Source organism: Hippocampus guttulatus, chromosome 18 (assembly GCF_054856545.1).
Source record: "Hippocampus guttulatus isolate MCC_2025c chromosome 18, RoL_Hgut_1.0, whole genome shotgun sequence".
Taxonomy (NCBI): domain Eukaryota; kingdom Metazoa; phylum Chordata; class Actinopteri; order Syngnathiformes; family Syngnathidae; genus Hippocampus; species Hippocampus guttulatus.
This window is the reverse complement of record NC_141278.1, coordinates 8,334,315-8,348,559: the sequence shown is the minus strand read 5'-3', so window position 1 is coordinate 8,348,559 and position 14,245 is coordinate 8,334,315. Positions and strand designations below refer to the sequence as shown.

The 14,245-nt window shown below is 43.1% G+C and overlaps 2 protein-coding genes across 3 annotated transcripts in view; both read left to right on the top strand.

Moving 5' to 3' along the window:
• The window catches only part of sdc3 (syndecan 3), a 30,936-nt gene extending 25,861 nt beyond the window's left edge, over positions 1–5,075 (top strand). For both annotated transcript variants that reach the window (XM_086136225.1, XM_086136224.1), the window contains exon 5: positions 1,078–5,075. In XM_086136225.1, coding sequence (XP_085992351.1) covers positions 1,078–1,244 — 167 coding nt within the window. In that variant the 3' untranslated portion in view covers positions 1,245–5,075. The remainder of the gene's footprint in view (positions 1–1,077) is intronic.
• A 2,765-nt stretch (positions 5,076–7,840) lies between these two features.
• Positions 7,841–13,528, top strand: nobox (NOBOX oogenesis homeobox). Its single transcript, XM_086137472.1, has 8 exons — positions 7,841–8,407; positions 9,465–9,552; positions 9,656–9,762; positions 10,165–10,313; positions 10,387–10,505; positions 10,628–10,805; positions 11,866–12,392; positions 13,102–13,528. Exons 1-8 carry the CDS (start codon positions 7,841–7,843, stop codon positions 13,494–13,496), a joined length of 2,130 nt encoding a protein of 709 aa, XP_085993598.1. The 3' UTR covers positions 13,497–13,528.
• Positions 13,529–14,245: the final 717 nt, after the last annotated feature.

Sequence of the window (14,245 nt, the reverse complement as noted above, 5' to 3'; positions counted from 1 at the left end):
TTTTACACTTGATGTAAGTGGGTTGGCCTTATGTCCCAATACTTCTTGTTAGTCATCACTATCTGTCAAAATATTGTTCACTTCTTGAACAGACAAAAACATTGAGACTGGAAGCGAAATAATAAATAAAAATATATCAGAAGTGAAAATGAACAAAAGAATTGGGGCATTAAGTCAAAACGGACAAAAATATTGAGGGAGTGAGTATTGGGACATGTGGCCATCACACCTACAGGAAAGGAAACGCACAGTGAAAATCGACAAAATCAAATTACTATCGTTGAGCACAGGAAGTAAAATTTAACAAAAAATATTAGGACAGGAAGTGAGAATGGACCAAAATGTTTTGTCAGGTAGTAGGAACAAACTGAAATATTAGGACAAATGTACCAACATTTTCAGACAGATAGTGAAAATGGGCAGAAGCTTTGGGAAAGGAAGCAAAATTGAACAGTAATATTGGGACAGAAGTGAAAATGAATTGAAGTATTGCAACATGTGGCCATCACACCTCCGCAGTTTTGTTAATGGACAAAAGTATTGGGACAACGGCCCGAGTGGTTAGCGCGTCGACCTCACGGTGCAGAGGTCGTGGGTTCAATCCCGGTTCCGGCCTCTCTGTGTGGAGTTTGCCTGCGTAGGTTTTCTCCGGGTACTCCGGTTTCCTCCCACATTCCAAAAACATGCATGGCAGGCTGATTGAACGGTCTAAATTGTCCCTAGCTGTGAATGTGAGCGCGAATGGTTGTTCGTCTATGTGTGCCCTGCGAGTGGCTGGGAACCGGTTCAGGGTGTCCCCCGCCTACTGCCGGAAGACGGCTGGGATAGGCTCCAGCACCCCCGACCCCGCGACCCTTGTGAGGATAAAGCGGATCAGAAAATGAATGGATGGATGGACTTCCAGGGACCATTTTGACTTCCTGTCCCAGTACTTTTGCCCACCAAGTGTCCCAATTTCTTTCTTTCTTTATTATTATTATTTTTTATAGGAGAGGGTATACAAATGAGTTCCCAAAGTCACATGCTACTTTCCGACTGAAATGCCCACCTCCCCTGTCTCTGTCTGTTTTTTTTCAGCGGTCATCGTCGGTGGCGTGGTGGGCGCCCTGTTCGCTGCCTTCCTGGTCATGCTGCTGGTGTACCGCATGAAGAAGAAGGACGAGGGCAGCTATACACTGGAGGAGCCCAAGCAGGCCACCGTCACCTACCAGAAGCCGGACAAGCAAGAGGAATTTTACGCGTAACGCATGACCGCCGCCGCCGCTGGCACGATGACGCCAAGCCTCCTCTTCCTCCGCATTGCTTTCCACCCTGACCCCCATCCCCCACACCACCACCACCACCACCACCCCACCCACCGCTGTCTCTCGCTCTCTCTTCCTCTCATCTGCCAACCACGAGAGCGCCTTTTTTAGTTTGGGGACTTGGAACTTTCTTTTCATTGAAAGTGTGGAAAAAGGGGACAAAAAAAAACAACAAAGCAAAAATACTCTTTAAAAAAAAACCACACATTTTTTTTCTGTTTGTTATTAATATCTCTTGTTCTGTATGTGACAATATGATTATTTTGTAAGAAAAACATCAAAACTGAACACTTTTGGGTGTGACGGCGTCTAAAGAAAAAAAAAAAAGGTACCTTGGAGTTTTTAGTGAAACGGCCAAAGGAGAGGAGAGAGGAGGCACGAGGCAGGGCAGGAAAAATCCTCGCCAAAAATGAGAATCTGATTGGTCGCACAGAGCCTGAGGTCGAAAGGAAAGGTCTCGCCGGTGCCTTCCGTCCCTCTGCTTGCACGCACCCGCTCTCACACACACACACACAGACACACACACACACTCACAGGTGGCTGTGATGACTCGCTCGGTGCTCGCCCAATCAGAACACGGCACGTCCAGCCTTCTCGTTGCTGTAGAAAGACTCGTGATGGATAGTAATAATCCACAACATATCCATCAATGTTTTGGCCTTGATGGTTGAATAATTCTAATTCTAATAATAATAACAATGCTGTATTGATAATAATACTTAAACAAAGGTGTATTTAGCTGTTTAAAACAAAAAGTTTATATGTAAATATCGGTTTACTTTTCTGGCATCACTAATCATCTGCCTGGGCTTTTTTTTTAATATCTTTTTTTAATTTATCTGTTATCATTTTACATGAGCTGTGCTCTCATCACACACACACATACACTCTCACAAAACGTCTGATTTTTGTCCATTTTCACTTTTACTCCAAATATTCATGTTCATTCTGACTTTCTGTCCCAATATTTTGGACCATCGTCAGTACCTGGCCCTATATTTGTGTCTATTGTCCCAACATTGTTTTTACTTCCTAATAGGACAATGAATGACCTTGTGTTGTGACACAAGGTCATAACAAATTTTTGTCCATTTTCACTTCCTGCAAGTACAAGTACAATAGATGTGTCCAGATACTTTTGTCCACTTCAACTTCCTGTCTGAATGCTTTTGTTCATTTCCCGACATTTTTGTCCATCTCGACCTTGTCCGATTCAATTTCTCTAGGTCCAAAAATCTGAATACTTTTGCGAATTTTCTACTTCCTGTCCCGACATTTTACACACACACACGTGCACACCTACGCACCCGTGTAATGCAATACTATCGATGAATCACATGGCTCGCCGTCAGCCCGTTTCTTATCAATTGGTTTTAGCCATCAGTTGTTGCTCGGCTTTGCAGCCGTGCCGCCCTTACCGTCAACGTTTGCATGACTTTCATTTACCTGCAGAGGAGAGGGAGGTGGGGCAGGTTAGGACTTGCGGGGTGGGTGGTGCTTTTATCTTAGAGATTGTAACCACGTCAGTGCGACTGGACTCGTAGCTTCTTATACTCAGTACTGTAGATAAAAAAAAAAACATGCATGGGAGTCAAAACTATATTAGTGCGTGTGTGTGAGAGTGTGTGTGAGGTGGTCGACTGTGTGTTAAACTCTTTTAGCAGTTCTCACGCTCTTCCACAGACAGGTGACATTTCGTTCACTGGTGTGTGTGTGTGGGTGTGTTTGTGTGTGTGTGTGTGTCTGTGTGTGTGTGTGAGAACAGCTCATTTGAAAATTATAGTTGTGTGTGGGAAAGAGTGATGTGTGAAATAGAAAGAACAAGTGTGTGTCAGTATAAAATGTTACCAAGACAAGTGTGTATGTGTGTGTGTGCGCGAGAGAGTTAGAGAGATATGTGTGAGAGGTGGGTTTACAAGAGAGAAAAATATTTGACAAAATTCTGAGAGTAAAACGTATGAGAGGTTTGTGTATGAGTGAAGTTGTAGATGCAAAGAGAGAGAGAGAGATACCAGTGAGAGAATGTGAGTGATGTGTGTCACAGGAAGAAGTGTGTGGGGAAGTAAGAGCACTGCGGAGAGGTGACACAGCGAAAACTATGCGTGAGAGTGAAAGCATGAGATGTGTGTGAGAAATTTTTCCAGAGAGATGTGTGCCAGAGAAAGAGAAGTGACTGAGAGAGATTTGTGTAGAACACACAAATATGTGAGATGTCTGCATGTGAGAGTGAGAGAGAAATTTGTGTGTGTGAGAAAGATGGCTCTCCATCTGAATCTGGTGTGTGTGTGAAAGAGAGATTTGTGTGTGCGTCTGTCTAAACCTGTCACTTGCATGTGTGTGTGAATGAGAGCACCTCAATTGAACCCGCCACTTCCAGCAGGGTTCCCACAGGTCCTTAAAGTTCATAAAAATCCATAAAAAAGAAGTTGTAAAACTATGTTCTTAATTGTCCTTAATTTTCAAGGAAAGCTTCTAAAAATCAATAAAAATCCTTAAAAAATATATTTTAATTTGAAAATGAATTGAAGTTTTATATTTTCTAAATTTAAAATTTACTTAGTGTACTTTATTTGAGAATGAATTCAAGTTTTTCATTTTCCTACCTGTAAGGTAGGAAAATGAAAATTTAGGTAGGAAAATGAAAATTTGACATATACAGTGATCCCTCGCTACTTCGCGGTTCGTTTATCGCGGGTTCAGTGCATCGTGGATTTTTTCAAAAATATTTTAAAAAAAGTATATATATATATATTTTTTTACATATACATGGAGTACAGTACTGTATGTGTTGCTCTATGTGACTCACTGTTGTTTTGCAGCTTCTCGCGGACCGTTTGCGGATTAAAAAAAAAACGTGTATATATATATATATAAATTTGACCTGTTTATGTTAATTGGACGCTACTTCGCGGATTTTCGGTTATCGCGGGTGGTTTTGGTCCCCATTAACCGAGACAAACGAGGGATTACTGTAGTATGTCAAATAAAGGGTTGGGTGATTGCTCCTAAAAATAAAGATGTGCCCTTCCTTTGGCAGCAATGATTTGAACACCAGCTCAGTGATATGTGGCTTTCTGTTAAGCCCACATATTGCTGAGCGGGCATTAAATCCACCGTGATTCCCTTGCTGAATGGAGAAAAAGTCCTGAAAAAAGGGCTAAATTAGCCCTCAAAAGTCCTTAAAAGGTCCATAAATAAAAAGCAAGTGGAAGAGTGGGAACCCTGTCAAAGTGTGTGTGTGTGTGTGTGTGTGTGTGTGTGTGTGTGTGTGTGTGTGTGTGTGTGTGTGCGCGCGCGCGCTGACCTCAACTGAACTTGCAACTGCGGGTGCGTGTATTTCACATTTCAATATAGCGTGCACTGAGTGTGTGCACGTGTGTTTGCTTACTCACAACCGAATGTCTCTCTCACGCACACACGCGCATATGGCGAGCGTGTCCGTCCACACGCCGCTTCCGCACAGGCAGGAGTGACGTGAACACGTGTTGTCTTTTCTAAAGTGACTCTTGTCTCAAAGTGTGTGCGTGTTTGTGGCCCAGCTTGTGCGCGGGCGTGAGTGCGCGTGAGGCCGAAGGAGGCGGACACGACTTCTCCGTTTTGCTGTTCTCTCATTCCTGTTTTTATACATTTGCATTTTTTTAAGGCTGAGTTCTTTGTGTCATTTGGCTGCGTGAGTGTGCGAGGGGGGCCCAACCTCCGCGTGCGTCACTGTCGCCCTGTCACTAATCTGCCTCTCTGTTCCAAATAAAAGACCTGATTGGCTACAAAAAACTCTTGTCTCTTGATTTACTTTATTGACACAGAGATCCCTGTGAAACAAGACACCCCAGTGATCACGTGACATAAATTTTGATGTTGAAAATTGGATTTCGATGTTGAATTGACATCAAAATCCCACTGGCACTTTTCGCTTCCTGTCCCAGTATTTTGGATCAATTTCTAATTCCTGCAAGTGTGGCGGCCTCTTGGTCCAGTGCTTTCGTCAAATTTCATTCCCTGTAACTTTCATTTTTGTGCATTTTTACTTCGTCCTGATACATTTGGCTAGTTTCACTTCCTGTTGACGTGACAGCCACTCATCCCAGTACTTTTGTTCAGTTAAAACACTTTTTGTACATTTCTACTCCCTGCTCCAATATTTTGTTCATTTCCACTTCCTGTCTCAATATTTCGGTCCATTTTCACTTCCTGCAGTTGTGATGGCCACTAAGACAAATCCCCATTTTCACTTTTTGCCACAATAATTTTTGACCATTCTTCCTTGCTATCCCAATATTATTTCATCACCGTGTGGAATTCAAGCTCATCTCCAGCTGCCGTTTCCAAACCACAGACAAATGTAACCGGTGGTCATTTCTCAGATACGTGGCATCACTTCAAATATGTATCAGCATACTCTTGAATTTGGAGTGATGTTACAAAATGCATGGGAGCAGATAACCGTAAGCACGCCATCTGGTGGCCGACAGGTAGACCCGCAGTTAAATCAACGCCTCATTAGCGAATAATTGTGACAAGACGTGCGTTGTGATGTTTGGCTTGAAATTAACAGCCACGTCGCAGCGCATTTAGTAAACATTAAGCCAAATCAACATTTGACATAAATTTGTCCTAAATGTTACGCTTTTGTGGCTTATTTTAAAGAAATCAAAACAGGTTGTACCTGGTGTGAATCGCCTCTGCTGCTTCTCCCTCGCTGATTGGCTGCCACGCCCGTCAACCTGACTTGATCATGCATCATCAATCAAGTAACCAATCATTCAATTCTCCTCGCGGCTGGTCTCGTGGAGTCCTGCGAAGACGGCTTAATTGCTCTTTAGCGATTCGGTGAAGACATGGAGGAAGGCTTAAGCGATACATGTGGTAAATTCGACTTTTGAGTTGTCACTTATTAGTTAATTTATTAGCATTATGAGCTCAGTCCTCGCGCATTGGCTAGCGAATTACTTGACTTGCACCGTAATTTGAACGAAGTGTTGAAAAGCACTTCGTTCAAAGAGAAAGACAGTTTAGAATTCATTTCCTCGCGAGGCTCCAAGGGCCCCGAGTGGACGGTTTGAAGTAGCCCAAAAGTATCTCATTAATTCTGGCGACCTTGTAGTAAGAGTCGAGGGGGCCAGACGGTGCAAGTTAGCTGGCCCGAGCTAATAATTAACAGTCAGGTGGACACCGGGGACACAAATTAATGAAGTCTTTGTACTTTAATTGCTTTCTTCTTAGATATTTCGAAATATTGTATTAGCTTTTAGTCAACATGTACCATAAAGTTCACTAAATGTTCTCGTAACTTTAGTTGGTAAGTTTCGTAAGTTTAGTGTGGCCTAAAGGCGAATAGAAACATAATAATGGAAACATAGCAAGTTTGACGTAAAGGTAAATTAATACATTGATAAAAGGATAACATTTTGTCTGTTAGAAAGCAGTGTATGTTCAATACACTGTATACTGCATATACACTGTACTTTGAAGCCTAATAAAATACGATTAATCGACAGCCTTTTATTATTTTGTTTTTTAGACAACTCATATCATATGGGCCATCAACGCAGTTTTCACCGGACGAAAACTACGTGACTAATAACACCGCCATTTAAAAATAATAATGGTAATTGGGCCAAAATCGGTATGAATTTTCGCGTACTAATTATGAGACGAAAATTTTGTTGTTTTTTTTTAAAATAAAAACTGGGTTGAGTTATATGGAGATTTTAATTCACGAGAAAAGACGAGACCAACATTAATGTAAGATATCTTGGAGTAGTGGCATCAAAGTTTTGCCGCGATTCACGGTAAATTAACCACTGCGTAAAAAGGAAGCGTTAATGGCCTTGCTTTACTCGAGGGCCGGGAGACATTTTTATTTAAGCGGGGGGGATGCTTGAGTTTAGTCGAGGGAAGGAGTGTGGGCGCAAGGTAGCTGGAAACAACAGCAAATCTGAAGAGATACTTCGCAATTCACCGTCGTGGAAAGTTAAAATGTTTGGTAGTGGTTGTCAAAACGTTGTACTAAATGGCTATCATGCACCAACAATAACGTTAAACCAATGCTCGCTAACTTAGTAGCTTGTAGCACGTAGCGATAGTAGGCACGTCTTGTTCTTTTAATTGCGTGCGAAGTTAGTTTTTGGCCAACTGAGATAACGTTTTACTGGCCCGGCAATTGTGGTTTAAGTAATTATACACATTTCTATCGTGTACTTTTATTTTTGTATTTTTTCAAATTGAAATAAATGAAATGTTTTATTCCTGCTTTTAATTTTGATATATTAATGTGAATAAAATATTTTTTTAATAAAAGGAAAGTGTTAACTCTATACAAAGTAAATCATGGCTATTTTATTCATTGTTATAATAATGATTCAATTATTTTATAAATTAAATGAATAAAAACCATGCTAAAATGAATTTTTTTTTTTTGGAGGGGGTAGCTTAATACAACAAATGTGACAGGATTCTTAATGAAATATTTTATTCCTGCTTTTAATTTTGATGAATTAATGTGAATAAAATATTAATGATTGATGATGATGATAATGATGATGTTTGGTGGGGTGGATGTCCTTCCCCTTCACTTGTTCATTCCAGGCTGTCAGAGTCTCTTCTGTGAGGAGTTGGGAATTGAAGACAGTCAGGAGGGGGAAACAGGGGAAGCAGAGGAGGTAAAGGATGATGAAGATGGAGAGAAGGAAGATGAAGCAAGCCAGGGAGCACCACAGGAAGAGGAGGATACCAAAAAAGTAAATAAAGCAGACCATGGAGGTTTCGAGCAGAAGAATAGAAAAAAGACTCAAACCGAGAAGGCCACCGAACACCCAGAGAACATAAAAGAAGAGAAAGATGGCGTCGAGGACAAACCCGAAGCGGTGCTGATGAGCCCCGAGGTGAATTCGGCTCTGACGGAGCCCCCCGTTGGACTCATAACCAACCGCGACCTGTCTGAGCCTGTCTACCTTGGCTGCGATGGTTCAGATCTTGACGGACCCCCTGCTCCTGAACCCATGGTGCAATTGTCTCAGAACCCCAGCCCTGATCAACTTGCCCCGACCAAGAGGTCACCCGGCCGCTTTTCACCACAGTCCCAACAAGCCCTGGAACCACCAGAGGTGACCAATAACAGATTTACACCTTCAACTTTATCACAGACGGAAGTCATACCCCAAAAGACGCAGTCTCCCATTTTGGTTCCAAGCAGCCATTTTAGGATATCATTTTGCCCATTTCCAGGGGTCCTTCAAAGACAACCGAGTCCAAAAATACAGCCACCAAAGCCAGTTTACTTGAGCAACATGCAATTTGGTAGCCGTGTTGATCATGAGTAGACCCACAAAAAAAAATACCAAGAACCCATGCCTGGAAAGACTCTGGAAATCTGCCGTTTTGTTATGATGCAGACAATTTACAGTCATTTGTGAATTTCCAGTGGTCAATCAAAGACATACTTCTTTGAAAATACTGCGCCTGAAACTAGTTTTGCTTAGCAACATGAAATTTGATTGGGTAGACCCACGAAAAAGTCTCCAGAAGCCATGACCAATAAGACACAGAAAAAAAATGTCATTTTGGCTCAAAGTGGCTGTTTTTGTCTTATTTTCAATGTTGATTCAACCTCCAAAGCCAGTTGAACTTGACAACATGAAATTTGTTAGGCATGTTTGTCATGAGCAGACTCTGACAAAAAAAAAAAAAAGTCTTAACCATACCTGAAACGACTCAAGGTGTCTACCATTTGGTTTAAAGTGGTCATTTTGGCTATTTCAAGGCTTCCTTCATGCGGTTCGAAAATCAGAATGACATTTGGTCTATCATGAGTTCACCCACAAAAAAAGTCTCAAAGAGGCATGCTCAAAACCGGTACTCTGCCATTTTGTGTAGTTGCAACCATTTTAGGGCAATTTGGTCTTTTCCAGTGGTTCTTCAGACAAATGAGTTAGACAATATATCCCCTGAAACCATTTTCTCTTTGTAACGTGAAATTTGTTAAGCGTGTCCATCATAAGTAGACACGCAAAAAAAGTCTCAAGAACTCTGCTATTTTAGCTCAAATAGTTTAATAGTTAATTAGTATCATATTTGTCAATTTCCAAGAGTCCTTCAAAGATGTCCAATTTTTCCATTCTTGTGATACTACATGCCACTGGTCGCCGCTGTTGTCTGTGTCAGGCGATAGCTCAGGTGTACTCCATCCGAGGTCACCCAGAGAGCTGCCCGGTGGCACGTAAGAAGAAGACGAGGACGTTTTATAGCACCGGTGAGGCTCGCGTCATCTCTAGCGTTCATTCCTGTTTGGATTTGTCTGTATGGCCCGTTTGTGTGTAGTTTCTTTTTATTTTTCTCTTTTGTATGGCGTCTAGATATGTTGGAGCACTTGGAGGCCTTGTTCCAGCGGGACCATTATCCTGATGGAGACAAGAGGAAAGTTATCGCTGCATCAGTTGGCTTGTCACCCCAGAGGATTATGGTCTGGCTCCCTCCTTCAATTCAGTACTACGCTAAAAGTATCTTCACATAGAATCATTGTCAATTATACAATATTTAGCCTGGAGGGACGTGGCAGTTTTTCGTCCTGTCTAACTCTGGTATGATTCAGTTCCGTTCTTTTCATTTCCTTGTCTGCCCATGGCCAATCCAATCCAGCTCTATTTTCACACCGAATGCCGTTGTACTCTTGTCTGCCGCTCTTTTCCTTGTCTTGCGTCGTCCAGTCCTGCATGTGTCTGTTTCGATCATGTCTGGGCAAGATCTTCTTTTGTCGGGTCACGTTTCGTACATTTCAAGCAGAGGTCTTCTTGTGAGTCTATTAACAATGTGGCATTTATTTCTTGGGGGTGACTGTCTGTGTGTTCTTGGTTTTTTTTGTCAGGTGTGGTTTCAGAATCGCCGAGCCAAGTGGCGCAAAGCGGAGGGCATGGTTTCGTCTAAATGCGCAAAGCAACAGAAAAGGGCCAAGTGGAACCTTACTTACCCCCAGGCCCATCTCGCATTGCCCAACATGCCCGCCGCTGCCAGCAGGTGAACAGACGTGGAGCATATTTTCATGAACAAGGACTGCACTTCACTTAATGACCTCACGAGTGCTTTTCAGTAATGTGGGACCTGTGTTCTCTGGACACGTCGGCGCCATACCACCGCTTGAGCCACCTTTCTCGACAATGTCCACACACAGCCTGCCCTCCTGCAGCCAAATGCTGCCTACCAGTCCAGGTTTTCATTCTCCTGCAGGCTAGATTGTTCCAAGCTGTTTATGGCTTGCATGCGGAGGCCTTAAAACGAGCCACGAATTGGCTTTCATGTCGCCTTTTAATCTGCGCCTTTCATCTCCCAAGGTCAATCCAGAGTGAGTGAGCAGCCCAATTTCCAGCCGCCCCCCCTGCTCAGCCCTCCCCCCTTGAGGCGAGCCAGCCTCCCCCTCCTCTCCTACAACCTCAACACGCCGATGCCGACGCCGACACAGCCTCTCTTCATGGACGACCGCGACAGCCACCCTGTGCAGACGGATGGCAGGTCAGCGGAAAAGGTCACACTCGCTGGACACTCCATTAGGGACACCTGAGCCATTTGATTGTTTAAAAAAAAAAAAAAAGGGAAGAGCCCGCTTCTCTGATGTTGCTTTAAATCTTTGAGTAAAGTGAACAGCTTTGTTTTTTCCTGTAAGTTACTGACAAGAAATGCCAACAATTCCAACTACACAAATTGTTATTTCGAGAATTTTTGGCGGACAATTGAACAATGGGAAAAATATCAAAGAGCTGTCGTTACAATATTTCGGTGTGTGTGTTTTTTTTTTTTTCGAAATCGTAGAGAAAAAAAAGATTGTATACAAAATATACATTTTAGGTATTGTGACACGGTGTTTGTGAAAGATTTTTGGACCAAACTTCGAACAAATGTGACACAAAGTGAATGTGACATTTTTAAAATTACATTTGTAATTCTCTGACAGTGTTAATCATAACCAAGCCTTAATGATTGTAATTCATATTTATGTTGGACAGTGAGTATGTTCAAGTTTATGTTTGAAAAGTTATTTAATCACTATCAAAATGTATCTTAAAATATCAATTTTACCAAATGCTAATATTTACAAAACCAATATTTTTTAAAATAAATAATTTAAAAAGTTAATTTTGTATGACAAAAAAAAAATGAACAAAGATTAAACAAAAGATGCATATTTTGCATAATTGCCCTCAAATATATATTCAATTATTAAAAGAAAAACTAAAAGACTTGTATGTACTGTATTTGCAAAAAAAAAAAAAACCCCAAAACAATCATATGGTAACATTGGTGAGAAACTTTTTCACTTGTTAAATTAAAAAAAAAAAATTCTATAACTGAATGCTGAAATACAATGACATGATATGAAAATATAAACGTTTTAACCGGTCCCTCTTCGGTCAAAACCAAGCATTGATGATAATAATAAACTGTTGCTTTAATTTAAAAAAAAAAAAAAAAGTAAAACGTTAATTGAGTGGTAAACAAAAACATCATGTTGTCTTTTGTAAAGGTGATTTCCCACTCAATATTTATCGATGAATTTGCTGCATGCTCTCGTCAGCTCTCAGTTCGACTTTGGCGAGGAGCTGGACTATCTCGCGCCGGTTCATCAGAGCAACCCTCAGCTGTCCTTCCAGCAGCAGACTTTGTACCCGCCTGGACAGTCGCAGCTGCTTCCGACCTCCATGTCCTTGCCCCCCCACATGCCCTTCCCCATCCCCACCCTCTCCTCCTACCTTCCCCTCAACCCGGACACCATCTCCACGTCCTTGCCCCACCACATGCCCTTCCCCACCCCCTCCTCCTACCTTCTCCCCAACACGGACACCATCTCCACGTCCTTGCCCCCCCACATGCCCTTCCCCATCCCCACCCCCTCCTCCTACCTTCCCCTCAACCCGGACACCATCTCCACGTCCTTGCCCCCCCACATGCCCTTCCCCACCCCCTCCCCCTATCTTCTCCCCAACCTGGAGACCATCTCCACCTCCTACTACCCTTTTGGGCATGCGGATGACTCCACCGCGGGCCACAACTATGTGCAGTCGCAGGGCGGGGGCCCGATTCTGCTGCAGCCCCCCAACGACGGTGAGTGTCTCGCGGTAACTCGGTTTGTTCTCATATTCACATTTTTGGGGGGAACGTAGTAATCGTTATTCGCTAAAAATCTTAATTAGCTGTTGTTGTGCTCAAGCTGAAGCGCGAAAATGCTGTTGCTGGGTCTCTTGTTACGTTAATTTGATTGGTAGTGTTGAGAGCGATTCTGCTGGGGGGGGGGGGAATATTACAAACTCACCTTTAATTTATGAGTACAGTTGTGTAACATGGGTGCGCGATTGTGTACATGCTTAATGTGTGGCGCTGATGCTTTTTGATCCCCTTGGCCTAAAGTGCTTTGCTACCATCTTGTGGCATCTATATTAAACTCATGGGTGCAGATATTTACTGTTCGCAGCAGGGTTGGTTCCCTGTCACCGTATTTCAAACGTACCTACTATGGTTCCTTGCACCCATTCTGGCAAAACAGTTTAACCGGGAGAGCACTTTTTACAAAAATGGCCTTGTTCAGGCCTTTTTCCTGTTTTCCTGTACAAACGGAAGGAGAGTTCGTAATTGTCCACATTCAGAGGCGGTAGGAGAGCCGTATCAGAAGTGGGACGTGGCAGGGGTATGATGTTCTCACACTCATTTCTCCCACCTTGTTGTTTTGCCAGCATTTGTTTTGCTCGCGGAATGCAGGGATAAATGGAACAGGTCGTGGGGAACTCAAGTCTACCCGGCAATTTCCCCCATGCAGGTGTCATGGCGTCCTACCAGTCGTACCCTTGGCCGAACATGTACGCCCAGCCTAGCGTTGGTCAGCTCGCTCCCAATTACACCGCCGGATTCGCCAACGCTCAGGACCTCCAGATCTCGTCGACCTCGGGTAACATGCCCCAGTGCTTCCCACCCGCACACCGGGACGGCAGCCCCACCATCCTCCCGCCCGTGTCCACCCTCCAACCATCCCTCCTCAAGGACGAGAGTGGGATGGGGGCCGAGGGGATGGCGGTGGCACCTCTGCTCCCCTCGCAGGCCAGCCCCGGCTCCCCTCGCGGCATTGCGTCACCATCTTCTGACAAGGTTGAGAATGACAGCCCACGAGCGATTGACAGCCAATTGCAGTGTGACTTCTCTCCCATTCGGTCTTGAAAACGCGTGTTGGTGTGTTCTATATAATCAATAGCTCTAATGTATCCATATATATATATAATTGTGTGTAGTTGAGCTGCGTTCCGTAAGGGTGCAATAAATGGGAGTTGTTCGCTTTAGATTCGTTTCAATCAAGCCTGGGATTGATGGGTCGGGCCTTCAGTGGGAATTTACCTGAAGCGTCACAAATGCTCGCACATATTTTCTCATGGGATATTTCGAATCAATTTAACACGACTCCTGCGATTGGCTGGCAACCAGTTCGGGGTGTCACCCGCCTACTGCCCGAAGACAGCTGAGATAGGCTCCAGCACCCCCCGTGACTCTTGTAAGGATAAAGCGGTTCGGAAAATGGATGGATGGATTTAACACGACTCTTAACTACTAAACCAACTAAAATGGGTCCTCCTGCAGAAGTCCGCCGGTAGAGGGTGCTATTTCTTTTCATTTTGGACCGCGTGGACTGGCAAACCTTTGTGGTCCACATTTTCTTTGATAATCATTTAAACAGAAAAGGAAGAGGTAAATATTTATTTTCTAACATCGCAACAGTATTTCTATAGTCACAATTAATGGAATTACAATCAATTCTTTAATCAAATAAGTTGATGTCCATCATTGTTAGGGGTGTGATGATGACATTTCTTTCCTCTCAACCTCTCAATTTGTTTGTGTGTGGCTATAGTCCCACATACATTGTGACATAACAGCAAAAATGGCAAATTATAAAGAATTTCACCAAATTATTT